The sequence below is a fragment of the Saccopteryx leptura genome, chromosome 1 (assembly GCF_036850995.1).
Source record: "Saccopteryx leptura isolate mSacLep1 chromosome 1, mSacLep1_pri_phased_curated, whole genome shotgun sequence".
NCBI classification, from domain to species: domain Eukaryota; kingdom Metazoa; phylum Chordata; class Mammalia; order Chiroptera; family Emballonuridae; genus Saccopteryx; species Saccopteryx leptura.
In genome coordinates this window covers 192,116,980-192,133,370 of record NC_089503.1, presented here as the reverse complement: position 1 = coordinate 192,133,370, position 16,391 = coordinate 192,116,980, and the positions used below count along the sequence as shown (strand labels likewise).

Below are 16,391 nucleotides of genomic sequence, written 5' to 3'. Positions count from 1 at the left end.
AAATGCAATGCAGGGCTTTATTAGAAACTACCAAATGCACAAAGGTGCAAAGGACCAAAGGGCAGCCTGCTAACTTGATTCTTAAACGAGATCCAGACTATTAACCAAATCAACTAAAAATTTTCAAAAAGGTATAGTAAGAGATATCGAAAGGATGGGCAGAATTTAACTTATGTGTCTATTTTGAGTATATATTTAATATTTTACATAATAAGAATATAGTTGTAATGTGAAACATAATATCTCTTACATGGAGGCCCTGGGCCTCCGGAAGCCAGAGCTCCTTCCATAAACTCCCTCCCTGCCTAGAGTCTCTGTCGGCTTGTGTGTGTGGTTTTAGGGGTGACGTGACATCTTAAGTTTTCCCATTTGAGCTAATATTCACGTGTCTGCCACGCAAGGGAGGTAGGAACGACCTACCTGCTGGTCTGCAGTCCACACATTCCTGATGTCCAGTCCTTGGAGAATATACTGCATCATCCCCTGGAAGTCCTTTGTTGTCCCAACCTCGAACATGTGGGTGAACAAGGCTCCCAAATGAGGCTCAATGTCCTGAATTACCTGAACTGGAATTGCAGGATCTGTGTGGAAAAGAAACCACAACTGTTAAGATGTGACAAAGGGAGATGAAATAAATCAGAGCAGCCACATGATGAAACAGTGTACAGCCATTGAAGTCCCCATTCCAGGGGCATGGGGATACCCCAGCACAGGCCCAACCCCCTCAGCATGCACAGTGGAGTGCTTGTCAGCACACAGTACAGGGAAGTCTGAGGGACAGCAACAGTGCTCTGGACCGGGGAGACAGATGACTGTGACTTTCTGTAGTTTTTCCTACTTTTCTTGAGTGCTTTTATAAAACCAGCAGGGTCTTAGGGGTGGGCTCGTACTTTTAAACAGATGGGAATGTTAAAGTGATTAAAAGAACCTTAGAGGCCCTGGCCGGTTGGCTCAGCGGTAGAGCGTCAGCCTGGCGTGCGGGGGACCCGGGTTCGATTCCCGGCCAGGGCACATAGGAGAAGCGCCCATTTGCTTCTCCACCCCCCCCCCTTCCTCTCTGTCTCTCTCTTCCCCTCCCGCAGCCGAGGCTCCATTGGAGCAAAGATGGCCCGGGCGCTGGGGATGGCTCCTTGGCCTCTGCCCCAGGCGCTAGAGTGGCTCTGGTCACGGCAGAGCGACGCCCCGGAGGGGCAGAGCATCGCCCCCTGGTGGGCAGAGCGTTGCCCGTGGTGGGCATGCCGGGTGGATCCCGGTCGGGCACATGCGGGAGTCTGTCTGACTGTCTCTCCCCGTTTCCAGCTTCAGAAAAATACAAAAATAAATAAATAAATTAAAAAAAAGAAACTTAAACATCTGGAAACTTCCTGTTATAGTCACCCAGTTCTCTCACTCATGGCAGGAAAGCCTCCCAATGTGCCGGGGTCCCTCCCCCAGCCTGGAATTTTATAACAGAGCCCTTTACAATCTGACCCAGCTTGTTTCCAGCTGTGTCTCAGCCAGCAGTCTGTTGCATACTGTATCAGACTACTGCACACTGTGGTATGCATTCCTGTGTCCGTCTTTACTCACTATGTACAGCATGAGGGCAGAGGGATTAAAGACTTTGAGAAATCTGGTTCCCAGTCTCCTACAGGCTGTAAGATCCTAGTTGCATGACCTCTCTGAACCTCAATGCCCTCACCAGTGAGATGGGCATAACCACACCACTCCTGGGTTTGGCACTGCAGTTTGGACCATCTGGGAGGCTCAGCGTGAGTACCATCTCCACCTGGCTTACCGATCCTTCCAAGGCCATTGCTTACTAAAGCTCTGTCTGCATGCAGTCTCTCAACCCACAGTCCCAAAGTCTGGTTCACTTTACAGCATTTCATAGTCTGTTTACTTAATTAGGTAAGTGAAAATCAATACTTTATCTCCAAATAGGATCGAGTTCCACATGTATATGAGCACTTTTAAAAGTGAAAGTCTTCCTAATTGAACTAAAGTAGTCTATTCTACCGTCACCTTTATGGGGGAAGCACAGATGAGTCCCCCATGGACACAGGTGGCCACCCTTCAGTACACCTTACCGCTGGCTCTCTCTGCCCAACACCCTGAGCTTCTCCTAACTTGGCACTCCTTCCAGACCTCTCACCACTTTGGTCCCTTCTCTAGACAAAGTCCAGCAGCCCAGGTATGAGGCCTGGACACAGAGGTAACAGCCGGGCACGTGGTCTGAGGGGGCTGTGGGGTGGCCAGCTTTGCCTTCAGACTGCCCTGAGGTCAGAGGTACCACAAGTCCAGGGGCACAGTTAGGACTCACGGGCTACCACTACTCATGACGCTGGAGGGACATAGGATGACCCAGCATTCTGTTTAACAAAGGGGCCCTGGGGCCAGAGCTTCAGACCATCAGCTGCCATTTCTTAGGACATTCATTTAGAATGCTGTAATGCATGTTAATAAGAGACTAACTTTCAGCCTCCATTCTCTAAGAGTTGCTGACAGAATAACATAGAACATGTCACATGGAAGTCTTTCATCAGTCCAGAACCCAGGAAGAGACAGAAAGGCCACTGACTGACAGGGAGACGACAGCAGCTATTCAGGCACCACACCGCAGCCCTGGAACTGGTCCAGGCAGCCAGTGGCTCTGCTTCTTTGCGGCCCCATTTAACACTTTCGTACTTGAGCTGGTCCATGGCTCCTCCTCGCCCATCACAGCTTATCTGCTGGGAAACAGAGGGGCTGGCACACGTCTGAAGTCAGGCTTGGCTGATAGAGTCCCCAACCTCACCTCAAAAGATCATCCTAACTAACCGCAACCCCTAGGACAACCAAAACAAAAAGATAAACCCACACCAGGTGTAGTACACGATATGGGGTATCTTGAAACAGTTAGGGATGGAATCTAGCCCATTAACCTCTGACCTAGGGGACAGCAGGTATAGAATTCCAGTACATGAAGACACTGGCTGGCTGTGTGGTCCCGGGACATCCCACTAAAACACCGCAATAATGTCACAGTCTGAGCCAATCAGTTGATGATGGCCAGTACCACACTGAAACCTAGGGGGCTGAAGCCCAGCCCCTAAGGAATTTTATGGGATTCCCTATGAATCAAGTCATTGTCACTTATCAAATGTTAGCAGATTTTGTACATTTCTTAAGGCAATTGCTGGCACTGAGGAGCTGATACAAAGAGCCCACTAATATGAACGGAATGATCTGTGTTGACTACCCAGGGCCAGCCAGGACAGATAAAAGCTGGAAAAGAGAAGTGGAGATTTCAAATCTACAAACTAGAACCATCTGCAAAAATAAGTGAAAAACTCAGGTGCTACACAACACACCTCAAAGGCTACTGTGTGAGACACTGAAAAGTGTGGGGGCCACGGCTGACCTGTGCAGGAACACCCACACTGCCCTGGAATGCCCAGGGAGGGCTGGGGAGAGGTATCCTCACGGCTCACGTGTTGCACCTCTGAAATGCACACCTGTTCCTAATGGGGAGAGGCTACAACTCAGTTTGCGGGCCGGTTCACTAGCTTTTACCGAAAGCCCTAGAGTACAGAATTAGCTTGAGAAAAGACTTACCTGCAAGAACTTTCCTCACAGAATGAAACATGGAGGTAAATACAGACTCCTCCTTGGAATGTAGTTCTGGGGCCAAAAGGAAGAGAGTTAAAAACCGCACGGCTGCCTGGAGAGACTGAGAGCTTCCTGCCAGAGCTGGCAGCTCGGACAGTACTTGAGAGTAAACGCTCTGGTAGAGGGCAGGGTGGGAGAACACTTCGTCCACCCCTGGAGAGATCTCTGCCCCCCTATGCCTGCCCTGCTGGCCCACATCCACTTCCAAGAGCGTGCTGACCGCCAAGATGAAGGTGGAGGACAGGCGCCAGGCCCCGCAAGCCGCACCTGTCTGGAGCAAGGTGCCCATCTGGAGCACAGCCTGCTGCAGCAGCCCCAGCAGAGCGGTGGGGCCCTCGTGCTGCTGCTGCTTCTGCTCTTTGACCAAAGGCCCTAGGACATGGCACAACTTGGTTAAGGACACCAGAAGGAGCTGCCAGCCCAGAGGATTCTGATTTTTCAACCGTCTGCCTGAAGCTGCACCAGCGTCCACTTGGCACGTTGAAAGGAACGCGACGATTTTCCCAAAGTTGAGCACCAAGCTGAGCTTCATCTGGACAACCATCTGCATCAGCTGTTCTAAGAATGTCCCCATCACTTGGAGGAATTCCAACCAAGAGGGGTCATCCCTATCGATCAGAAAGCCACTAATGACTTTGAACAAGGAGGTCAGTATGATTTCAAAAATATCACTGGCGTACACAACCCTGAGCACTGAGCGGGCGCTTTTCCCTCTTTGCAGGTAACCGAGCAGCCGGCAGCAAGTCATCAGAAATTTCACGGTCAGTGAGGAGGAGCAAGAGCCTCCCAGCCTGGTGATGGCCGTGGACAGTAACAGAAGGAAACAGTGCACATGCTGAGGAACCCAGAGGCTGTCCAGCTGCAGGGCAGACATGACTTCCAAAAGCCCCAGGATACGCTCTAACTGCTCTCCCTGCAACTGAATGGGGAAGTCACTCTTGACCAAGGACAGTAAGTTCTGGGCAATTTCTCCTCTTGGTTCTGGACCTTCACGGCTGACTTTGGCAAATCTGTTTTCCCAATGAGCCATATCCATGAGGTCCTTTTCAAAAAGCCAGGGCAACTTCTGACTGAGAAGACATGGGTCACTCTGGGCGCCGGCACACAGGATGCTAGCGCACTGCTTGGTGATGCCCAGCAGGAAAGCAGAGTGAAGGGACTGCAACTCTGGAAAGAGAGGACTGTGAAGCATGGCCTCGGATATTTTTTCAAGTGTAGTGTTTGGCTCTTCTTCTGCTGAGTCTTCCTGGGCTTTGTTCACTGGCAAAGTTCTCAGCATGACATCAGCCAGGTATGTCACATCATCTGGACAAAGATAGGATAGTAAGATTGTGAGATTCGACACAATCAAGTGCCAGTGTGCTATAGGGTATGTGACTGCGCTTACTGTTCCAACCTGGCCATCCCAGGAAGCAGTTATCCCCTGAGTCAATCTTTCTCTGCCAGAACCAAGAACATGGGCAGCATCGTCCCTCAGAGCACAGAGGGCTTCTTCAGACTGGGAACTAGTTTGCATTAAAGTCCTTTTCATCTTCTGCAGGTAGAGCTGTTCTAAACAATACCTGCCAAGAGAGTTGAACTGAGCTGCAATCTTTTCTATCTTCTTCCAATGGTGTGTTTCTACACCTGGGAGCAATAAAGGGAGGTCTGAGATCTCCAGGGCAATGCCTGTAAGGGGCCCAGACATGGCGTGATATTGACTACAGTTTAACCTGAGCATGGTGTCAACCTGGGCCCAGGTGTGAGAGAGCAGCAGCACAGAATCGCTGACCTTCTGCAGCCACAGCTCCAGCTCTGGGCTCTGGGGGTCCAGGAGAAGGTCCAGCAAGGGCTTCATGAGTTCTCGGAGCATCCTCTCCATCGTGCCCTGCATTCGCCTGACGATGGGCAGAGGTGTGCTGCTGTCCAGGCTCCTCATGTTGAACATGATGCAATGCAGCAGTGAGCTCAGCGACAGTGACTTCAGGGCCATGTCATAATCACCCCACAAATAAGGCAGGACCAGAGACTGGAACTTGTCCAGCACAAGGGACCATGTGTCCAAGACCTGACTTGGAGGCAACTCCACAAGGCACTCACAGAGGACTGTGGAGAGGCCTGCGGTCAGCAATGGCTGCCTCAGTGCCTCGGCTGCTGGACGACACAACACCCCCAAAATCTCCTCAAACAACCGTGGCACCTGTCGAAGTTTGATATACGTCTGGAAGAGACTGTGAATAAGGGCCTCCTGGGCCTTTTTAGTTCGAAATTCTGTTATGTCTGCATCGATCCAAGCTGAAGCCAGCAAATCGTCCAGGTCTGGCTCCAGGATCAAATGATTCAGAGACATCAAAACCTTGAGGCAGCGGAACCAGGCGGGCACAGACGCCTGCGAGTGGTTTATCAACAGCTCAGCCACACGGCGGAAGAAGCGGAACTGAACCTCTCCGTGCCGGATCCTATCAGCCGCAATGTTGTAGATGTTGTTTGCCACGGAGTTTAACAGCTGCTCCACAACCAGGAGTTCTGTGGTCCAGTCCGATGTGGACAGGGTTTGCGTCTGCTCCTCCTGCAGGCGTGAAATCCTCAGGCAGCCAAACAGCCTGGGGAGCACCTGGAAGCAGAGAAGCTGATTGCCCTCCTTGAAGTAAGAATCCAAAAAGAGTTTGTAGAGCAAGGCCACCGAGCTGGCCACAACAGCATCATGCAGGGATGGTTCACAGTAGCCAGCCTCTACCAGCCTAGCAATCACAGTGCCCATGGGCGCTAGAAGATTCTTCATGGCCCCCATCTTTGTGTTATCCTGCTGCTGGTCCAAGAGCTCCTCCTTGTAGGATGAGAGCAGCTCGAGCTGAAAGATTCCACCTTGAAGCATGGCTTCAATCTGACTCCTAAGGTCCCGGCTCAGCGCCTGCTGCAGCTGGCCCTGGCGGGCCTGCATCCACGTGCCCCCTGAGAGTAGGTGCCTCAGGACCAAGCAGGGCTGGAGCAGATGCCCAGTCACCTCTCCAAAGGCACGCCTTGGGGTGACCTGCTGCTGTTGGATCAAGAGGTAATGGCCAAGGGCCAGATGAATGACCTTGAATAACAGGGCCACCACAGTGCCTTCTGGCTGCCTGCAGGCCGACCAGCACAGCTGGCTCAGCAAGGCCACTATCAGCTCCTGTCTGGCCGTATAGATGACAGCAAGGGCAGGCATCGAAAGGATGCCCTGGCAGCAGCTGAGCACAGCACAGAGGTTTCTTTGAGATCCCGAAAGTGAGAACTCAGCTATTCTCTCATTTATGATCTGAGCATTAAGAGAGAAAGAAAACTCATTAGTGACCCTTAACTCACACATACATATAAAAAATATAAAAGAATTAATCAACTCTCTCCTTCCCTCATCTTGATAAGAAATACCAGATTATCACATCTACGTGAACTTGAACCTGTTTCAATTCCTGAACATACCCTTCTCCTACCAATATAAATTCAGAAAAGGATGCAGAGGAGTGCCTTTGTAAATCTGCTGTCCCTTTTTAAAGAGCTGGGTTTTATAAGGCTTAAACTCCAAAGATCCTAAACTGGCAATTCAGCTTAGATATTACAGCTTGATGGACAGCGGCCTTCGGTTGTGATCCTGCAGTTCAAATGATATTTTTGTAGTCAATTATACTGTTTCTGTTTTTAATGCTGAAAGAAAAGGACACTCTTCAAAGAGGAAAGGAAATGTTTTCAGTTACTGTGTATTATACGGCTAACCCCTCTTGTACTGCTTTCAAAATTCTGAAATCCATAAACACCAGAAATTATGATGGTTGGGCAGATTCTAAAATCCACTCATAGGCTAAGTGACCTGATCCCAGCCTTACAGAATCTGGGAATCAAATTTATTCTAGGTGCTAAGTTGTCAGTAGTTCAATGAAAGGTGTGATTATCTGCATTCAAGTAACTGCTGGCTCTGGAAAAGCTGAAACAAAAATCTCATATTACTTAAAGGCCAATGTACTGCTATACTATTCTGATCACACAACTAACCTGTAACACTTTCTCCACATTTATACTCAAATAAGGATAATTTATCTACATACTAAATGCATATACTACAGAATTAATATTTTATATAATTACAATGCACACAAAAATATTAGAATATGACTTTTGAAAAAATAAAGACTTTATTACCATTCTCTCAAAGAATCATTCAGAATAACCCACTTTAGTGGTCACCAGTCTATTATTCTAAAAAGTGACATATAATTTAGAACATAATTTAAAGAACCAGTAAAGTACATAAACCATCAGGCAGCTGCACTATTTAATTCCTGTTAGCAGCCTTCACTGGTTTCTCCTTCTTCCTGCACACACATGGGCAAGGCAGTGTGATGGTACAGGGCACAGCTTTGTAGTCGGGCAGTCTGGGCCACTCACAAGCTGTGGCTTTCAGCAAGTTATTTAACCTCTCTGAGCCTGGTACACAGTAAGTGCTCATTCTTAGTGCTTTTCATTGTTACTACCTATTCTCAGAGCATTTCCAAATACTCAGTTTTGACAATGAAGTTCGTAAGTCTGATCTGAGACTTCAAAATCACTTTGAGTCAAGAATCTGAGAAAATTCCTATCCAGATTTTGGCCTTTGCTATCTCTTCAGGGCAAAAGAAAGTTCAGGGTGTGTGGGGGGAATCACAAAGTTGCATCATTTGCTGGCTAGTTTTTCTAATTAAAAAGGTAATCAATAGCCACTCCATAAGATAACTCGAAGCTTTTCTCAAATATTAACAAAGTTCTTAGCACACAGTGTAGAGTACACAATACTTATTCAGTAAATATCTTTTTTTTTACTTTTATTTACTCATTTCTGAGAGGAGAAAGAAGAGGGCAAGGAGCAGAAATAATCAACTCCTATTAATATATGGGCGTTGACTGGGCAAGCTCAGGGTTTCAAACTAGCATTATCCACTGCACCACCACAGGTCAGGTAATATAGTCATTATAATTCAAATACCTGTACTCTTTTCTTCTCTCCTACCTTAGAATATTCTAAATCTTCATACAATTAATCCTAAAACAAATAAGCCTCCAGCACTAAGAGAAAATCAACAAAGATGCATGTAACATACAGGACAGCCTAAGTGAACACCTGACACTATTACCTTGACTAGGGAAATCTGAAGGTTAATTGTCTTTCCATTCTTGATGAAATTCTGTAATTTTTTGCTATGCAGAATGTTATCCATGTAGATCCAAAGCCTTTCAACAATGTCTTCCTTCAGTTCAAGCTTCTTCTTATAAAATGCAACTAATGACTGTCTTGCCCAGTCAAGTAATACCTAAATTTGGAAAAATAAATCAATAATTTGAATATAAATAAATAATCTGAATATAAATGAACTTATTTTCCAACAAATAAAAACACTGAACATTTACAGAGACATTCCATGTACAAATAAATCCAACTACCAGGGAGAAAGCGCTCCTTTAACCCTTTGAGTAGTGAGTTTTCATGCTTGCTGACCCCCAGAAGTGAGTGTTTTTTAAAAAAATGAAATCAGTTCCAGTTAGTTTTATTAACTTAAAATCACGTTTGTTTGATAACCAATTTATGGAAACAAGAAGAACATACATTTGCCTTTTTTTAATGTTGCCTTACACATTTTTAAAATAAAATTCTTTTTATTTTGGATGGTCAGGAGGCACGAGGACATACATGAATGTTCAAACTACTCAAAGGGTTAAGACTCACCTTTGACAATATTATGTTACATAAATGGTCTGGTTTGTCAAGATGTTATTATCCAAGAATAAAAACAATTTTGTCTTCATCTGAGGCTAACAGCAAGTTTTATTATGTTAAACTCTAACAGCCTCCTCTAACTTCTTTATATAGTTATATACTAAGTTTCAAGTGTTAGAAGCACAATAGTTGCTCAGAATGGCCACAAAATGAAACAAAACTGCAAAGTTAAAAGACGGGTTTGTATTCTGGCTTCCCATGTAACTGCTAAATACACTTACCTCGTCTAAAAAGCAGAGAGATTCTTCTATAAAATAATGCACTAGTGCTTTATGAAAAAAAGGGATGGGCATGTGTAATTTCCATTATTGTGACATTTCTTTATTCAATACCAGAACTGTCAGTAATAGTATGAACAGTGACAGATGCTAAAAAGAACCTATGAGGAGAAGAGTGGAGACCTTGATCAAGTTGCCTGCTATGACCATAAAAAAGAAGGAAATCTTACCATTTGCAACAGCATGGATGAGCTGAAGGGTATTATGCTAAATAAGACAGAGAAAGACAGATGCCATATGATTTCACTTACATGCAGAATCTAAAGAACAAAATAAATGAGGAAACAGACTCATAGATACAGAGAACTGATGGTTGCCAGAGGGGATGGGAGTTCGGGTGAAAAGGGGGCAGAGGAACTGGGTGAAAAAGGTGAAGGGATTAAAAAGTACAAATTAGTAGTAACAGAATAGTCATGGGGATATAAAATACAGCACAGGAAATAAAGTCAATAATGTTGTAATAACTATGCATGGTGCCAAGTGGATACTTGAAATATCAGGGGGGTCACTTTGTAAATGATGACTGTCTAACCACTGTGATGTACACCTGAAACTAATATAAAATAATATAGCATGTCAGCTATAATTGAAAAGTAAAATTTAAAAAATGTCTGCCGTAACTTCCCCTTTCATCTTGCCCTGTGCAGAGCTTACCAGGTGACTGTCAAGCTGCCAAGAATCTCAGGTGCAGCCAGTTTTAAAAACTACTAGATGTGCTAGTGTTCTACATACTGTACCTCATGGTCATATAACAGATGTAATCCATCTTTGACACATTTTGTGCTGTCGTCTTTAATACATCTCTAACATATGGGTTGTAGGCAAACCCAATTTCATGAGCTCATCCAAATACACTTAGCCAAATAAGATGAGAAATGATAGCAAAGAGCATTGCCTTTCTTGGTCCCTAATCCATTTCTAGAATGGCTTAATACAATACTAACGCTTCGCTACTTCTCAACCTTTGATTCACCAAATTGCAAAGATATTTAACAAAGCTCCAATAAGCAAGCATATGGAGTGTCACTCTGGATTTAAAAACAAATGGAGCTGGCAATACAATCAGAACTTAACTTTTGTAATCTAATTTCCAATTTTTTACTGATGTATATATACTTAATTTGGAATATAAGAGAGGTTTCTAAATATAAAAGGGACACTAATGGAGGTTTTGCAACAGAAAAAGTTTGTTTAATGAAACACCTACCTGACTTATTGTTTTTCAGACATTGACTTTCAACCATGTTTCCTTCCCAAACTTTTCCTCTAACCTTTAAAAATTTTAACTGTCAACATGTAATATATATAAGTGATAAGTATATTAGATTATAAAAATGTATGTTTCAGATATAACTTACTTGTTCTTTATTTGGAAGAACACACTGGTGGGAAATCCAAACAAAATGAGCTAGCTTTAGTTTATCTTCCCAGGAAGTTGTCTTGCTTTTAAGCTTAAGGGAAATGCCAGAATAAACAGCAGCCATTGCTACACTTTATCTACAATATAAAACAATGGAAAAAATTATACTAAGGTCAAAGTCAAGAAGCACCAAAAAATGAACGTTACGTATCTTTTTTTTTTTGAGAATTTTTATAATAGTTTATTTGAGCCAAACTGATGACATGCTGGGAATGCTCTGGAGAAGGACATTTTTGAAGTCCTTTTTATACATTACACATCTTATTATCTACATAATATATGTGTGTATATTTTCCTTTAATGAATTAAAAAAAAAATCAGCAGAACTGTTGGGCATAAATAACTCTATACATAAGTTACTGGGGCCCAAAAATTTTCTGGGGGAAATTCAGGAGTGTTCCTGCTGTGATTGAACTCACATCCTTAAAGGTGAGTGTGCAGAATTCAACTGGACAAAACCCAAAGTGTTCAAATTACTTGTGAAAAAAGATTCATTCACACATGGTTTTAGGTTGAAAAAGTTATATTTTGTACAAATCTCCTAAAATATACATAAACTATGTATTAGCAACAGGTTTGTTAAGCAGTTCAAAGAATTAAATAAGAAGTATTTAGAGAAAGTAATATTCCTCCAAGTGAAAAGGAAATATAGCACAAACCCAGTCACAATGAGAGTACTGTTATTTCAGCTGCAACAGTAACTTCCCACTGTAACTTTATTAATGTATAAATTTACAAAGACACACTGCTTCCAAAAGGACTACAAAATATAGCTACACAATTAACACTGTAAATAGAAAATACAATAAAATTATGAACAAAAAAGGAAAGCAAACACACCAACCAGCTATAATGCTACGTAACTGAGGTAAATGTAGCTGTGAGTTTCCTAAAAGTCATAAAAAGGGAAAATATATCTGGTTAAGCCATTTTAATTATATGAAAGTACACAAGTCAGTTCTTTAAAAGAGAAAATTTTTCATGATACTAAATACTGAAATAAAATGATTGTAAATAATAAACAAAATAAAACAATGGAAATACCAAAAGAATACCCGCAATCCCATGATTCTAAAATAAAACTGTCAAAACTAAAAAAAAAAAAAAAAAATTGCTGCTGGGCCACTTGTATTTTTTAAATCTATGAGGGCTTGAAATTCTATAGATCTACCTTCAGAACTTACCCCCACCCCCCACACACCCACACAGGTGATTGACTACATAACGAATGAGCAAACACCGAGTGACGGACACACTCAGCACGGTTTCCTACACTGTATCTAGCACGGAGAACAAAAACAATGGAGAGCTGTCATTTTCCTGCTTTGTTAAAATGTCCAATACCTAACAACAGTTACTTCGTCTAAGTTCAATATGTTCGCAGCTATCGCCAGAGCTACAAAGTACTTTAAAAGTGTTTGTAGAACTGGCTACAAAGATGCCCCAGGCATCCACCCGGAGTTTACGAACGGTCCACTCTGGGTTTTCTCAAGTGGTCTTACAAGGAGTGTGAACAGCCCAGTGTGACAGCAAAGCCCCGTTATTTCCCACGCAAAAGCTGCTTGCGCGCGACTACTCTGAATCTCGCTAAGGTTGTGAGCCCAGAGAGCTTTCGCCCAGCGAGTAACTGAAGGAGAGGCCGAGACCGGAGCGGAAGGTAGCCACCAGGTAACCAGCTCACCTCGAGTCCACGCCGGGTAGGGGGCCGCGGGCGGGGGCGGGGCGGAGGGCTGTACCACGTTAGGTGCTCACCTCCAGGCCGACCCCGGGTAGGGGATCAACCTGTAGGCGGTCCCCAGGTAAGGGGCTCACGTCTGGCCCCCGCTACGGGCGAAGACGGAAGGCAGTCCCCACATAGGGAGCTCACCTCGAGGCCTGGCCGGGACACGGTCAGCGGGCGGGGGCCAAGCACGGCGGCGGCAGTCCGGGCTCCCAGGCTGCCCACCACGTGGGACCGGCCCCCGCGCTCCTTCCGCCCGACGGCGGCGGGGCGGGGCGGCTCGCACGCCAGGCATCGCCAGCAGAGCGCCGAGGCGCCTCGCCCATTGGTGGAGAAGGTTGCGCGTTGGAGGCCCGAGCGGCCCAGCCCGCGGCCCGCTCCGTGTCAGTCAGTCATGGGGCGGCCGCCCAGAGCCGCGGCGGGGGTGGCGAGGCGCGGGGCGCGGGGACCCGGCTGAATTGGCCGTCGGAGCTAGACCTGCAGCAGAGACGACGGAGGCGGAAGCAACCCGATCCCGGAGGCGGCGGCGGCGGGAGGAGCCGGAGCCGCCTGGGATGTTCAGTGAGTGCGGGGCGCGCGGGCGGCGGGGGCCGGGAGCGAGGGAAGGAGGGCGCGCGGGCGGCGGCGCGCTGCGAGGCCTAGGCGGGGCGCGCGCTCGCAGCTCCCGCCGGCGGGGCGGTGGGGGCGGGGCGGGCGGGGCTGGCTGTGCGCGGGCGCTGTGGCCGCGCCTCCGCCCTCGGCCTGCGAGTCCCGGGCGCCCGCGGGCGGCGTGGCCTGCAGTCAGCGGCTCCACCTGGAGGGGCACCACGTTCCTGCTCGCGGTGGGTCCTGACCGGGCGGCTTCGGGGCGCCCTCCGGGAAGGGGTCCTGAGCGCTGGGCAGCCGGGCCGGGGCGCCCGTCCAGAGCTCTTTTTCATTTAAGGAAAAAGGAAACGTCTTTGGCCCGAACTCAAGATTAAACTTCGCACACGGTGATGGGGGGGCGGATGGATGTGAGATCGACCTCGGCTTGTGACAGGGGAGATCGCGAGTTAGAGTAGTTGTTGCTGGAGAGCTGCCTGCAAGGTGGCCTTTCAGGGGGTTTAACTCATGACAGCCCTGGAAGAATTGGGCGCTTAGGTGGCATTCGCAGAGCTCCAAGGCTTTTGGACCTGAATTAGGTGAGGCGTTGGTCCGAAGTGAGTTTATGGTTAGAATAGGGGTGTCATGTTAGACTTAGCGGAAGTGCAGCGCAGGAGAGCTTGATGCAGTTCTCCTATCAGATGTAAGAAGTGTTCTTATAATGCGGATCTCGCAGCATGTGATTCTAGGATCAATAGGTAAGTCTGCCAACCCCACGCGGCGCTCGTTTTCAGTGAACTAAACTCTGACCTTGCTGACTGAAATCTTGGAATGGCCCCTCCTGTTAACGATCATTTTTGGGTGCAGTGTTGGGAGGAACAGTGAGGGCGGAGTTTTTCTCCTGTTAGGTGATACAAGTGTGTCAGATACCTGAGTTGGGGGGGGGGGGGGGGACGATGACGCTGTCGCGTTCCCCAGCCTAGGTCACAGCCCTGCTTGAAAATGAGAGTAGGAAGGGGAGTTTGTCTCACACCTTTAAACTCCGAAAAACTTAATGGAGTGGAGGCTTGATAACTACAGAGACCTGAGGTTGAAACTATGTTACTATGTGTAACTTATGTGAGCCTTAGTTTCCTCTTAAGGTAGAATAGAGAAATGACTGATAACTTAGATGGAGCTATTGGGGTACCAAAGAATGGAATACTGTACATGAAAATGCCAAACAGGAAGTGCTCTGTAAATAAATATTAACTATGAGGTATTATAATTTATTTTTTGTCAAACTGCCTTCAAGGTTCCTTGTAGGCCTAAATTTTTTGTGTGTAAAATGTGAAGCAAACTAACTTGATTTTCTTTATGAATTACAAATTCTTTCTGCCTTGAAAATTAGTGTTAAACTAGAAAACCAAAAGATGGGTTTGCCTTGAGCGTTTTTCTTTGTGATCAACAATAAATTAGATCAAAGTGCTTTGGAATAGTTTTGTTGCTCCTGCCTCTAAATGTGAGATTTATGTGTGCTGCTTTCACTCTGAAACTAGGTAAAGGTCTCACTTAACTGCTCAGTAACTTTTGGGTTTGGGGGAATGGGTATTTTTGCAAACCTATGAAGGCTAACTCTGGAGAAAAGGAAGGGGTTTTGTTTTTGACAGTTAGCTTTAGCTGGAAAGGAGCCCTGGGGATCCTGTTAAACCAGCATTGCTCAGTGGATAATACTAGAAGTCAACTTTCCAGCCTCTCTCCATGTGGCAGACAGCTTCTTAGGTAGTGACTGTTCTGATCACTCTCTTCACAAGCATCAGGTAAGCCTTCATTATTGTTTCCACCAAAAGGCCCTGATCTAATGTAGAACCCTTTGAGCAGTGGAACACTAAAGAAAGAGTAAGAGAGCTTTCACATCTATGGCCAGAGTTCCCAGTGAGGCACTGTGGGACCTTGGGCACATTGTCTCACTTCTCTGGGCCTCACCTTTCCTATCTGAAGAATTGTACCTATCTCATAGGGTTGTTGTGAGGTGTAAAAGAGAGGCACTTAAAATCGTTTTTTACAAGTGGTATATACCCAGCAAGTGTCAGGTATTAGTAATGGTAATGAAGGAAGTAGATCAACGGTGTGGTGAGTACTGTCATAAAGGTTTGCCCCTGGGTTCAGTGGGTTGAGGGGGCCATACTCAAGGAAGCTTCTGGAAGGAAGAGATGGCTGAGCTGTGAAGCCTGAGTAGGATTTAGCTAAACCAGGTTGGAGTGCCAGTATGGGGGTGCCTTCAGGAGGAGCCTGACCAAATCCCTGAAGTGAGAAGGCGGGGTGGTAACCACCAGTTAGGTTAATAAAGGTGGATCAGAGTAGCCTTGAAATGACACAGTGGAGATTGAGGGGTGGGTTTTTTTACTCTCCACACTAATGGAAGCAATAGAACATTTTGAAGATGAGCACAAATCACATCAGATTATCTTTCTGGAAAAAGAGTGTCTGCAGTTGTATGAGATTGGGTTGAAAGTAGAGAAGGCTCATCCACTTGTCCTGGCAGCTTCGTGTCTGCCTGACTTCTAACGGAAAAGGACGGCTTAGCAGAGACATTCTAATCCAAATATGGAAGCCTAGAGAGCACTTATGGGAGGCGTGAAGGAACTTAGCTATTCCAGGCAGCCTTCCCTCTTAAAAATTATCTTCATGTGTACACTATATATGCCTGATTAGAAGACAGTTACCCCTTTGAAAAGAGAGTGTCACTACATATTCAAGTCTCTCCTATTACGAGACACTTCTCAATTACTGTATTTCCAACAACAAGATGCTCTTTGGGAAATACATACTGGACTCAAATAACCTCAGTCGGTGCCTGATTGAGTATGTATACAATCAATCGATAAAGTTTGTGATAAAGGAAAAAAGCTATGCCCACCTGAAGGGGTATTGCTGGCTGGGTTGAGATTTCTATTGAGGGCATCATATATGGATTCAAGCAATGCTCTGTCATAGCTGATTTGGTAGAAGCAGAGATGATGTGCTCTGGAAAATGGAATCTAAAGA

General features: G+C 46.0%; 2 protein-coding genes across 6 annotated transcripts in view; one reads left to right on the top strand and one right to left on the bottom strand.

Annotated features, from left to right (window-relative positions):
- Window positions 1-13,066, bottom strand: part of URB2 (URB2 ribosome biogenesis homolog) — a 44,956-nt gene extending 31,890 nt beyond the window's left edge. The window contains exons 1-5 of one of the 3 annotated variants that reach the window (XM_066383601.1): window positions 12,951-13,066; window positions 11,022-11,160; window positions 8,745-8,921; window positions 3,577-6,898; window positions 421-581 (exon numbers count right to left, since the gene is read on the bottom strand). In XM_066383601.1, the coding sequence (XP_066239698.1) occupies window positions 421-581; window positions 3,577-6,898; window positions 8,745-8,921; window positions 11,022-11,147 (3,786 nt within the window). In that variant the 5' untranslated portion in view covers window positions 11,148-11,160; window positions 12,951-13,066. Of the gene's footprint in view, window positions 1-420; window positions 582-3,576; window positions 6,899-8,744; window positions 8,922-11,021; window positions 11,161-12,764; window positions 12,930-12,950 lie in introns of those variants that run through there. The other 2 variants (XM_066383603.1, XM_066383602.1) reach the window with 2 other exon arrangements.
- The window catches only part of TAF5L (TATA-box binding protein associated factor 5 like), a 38,135-nt gene continuing 34,764 nt past the window's right edge, over window positions 13,021-16,391 (top strand). Inside the window, exon 1 of one of the 3 annotated variants that reach the window (XM_066383610.1) lies at window positions 13,021-13,364. The gene's annotated coding sequence lies outside the window, so the exon portion shown is untranslated. Of the gene's footprint in view, window positions 13,365-13,497; window positions 13,625-13,647; window positions 14,123-16,391 lie in introns of those variants that run through there. The other 2 variants (XM_066383607.1, XM_066383609.1) reach the window with 2 other exon arrangements.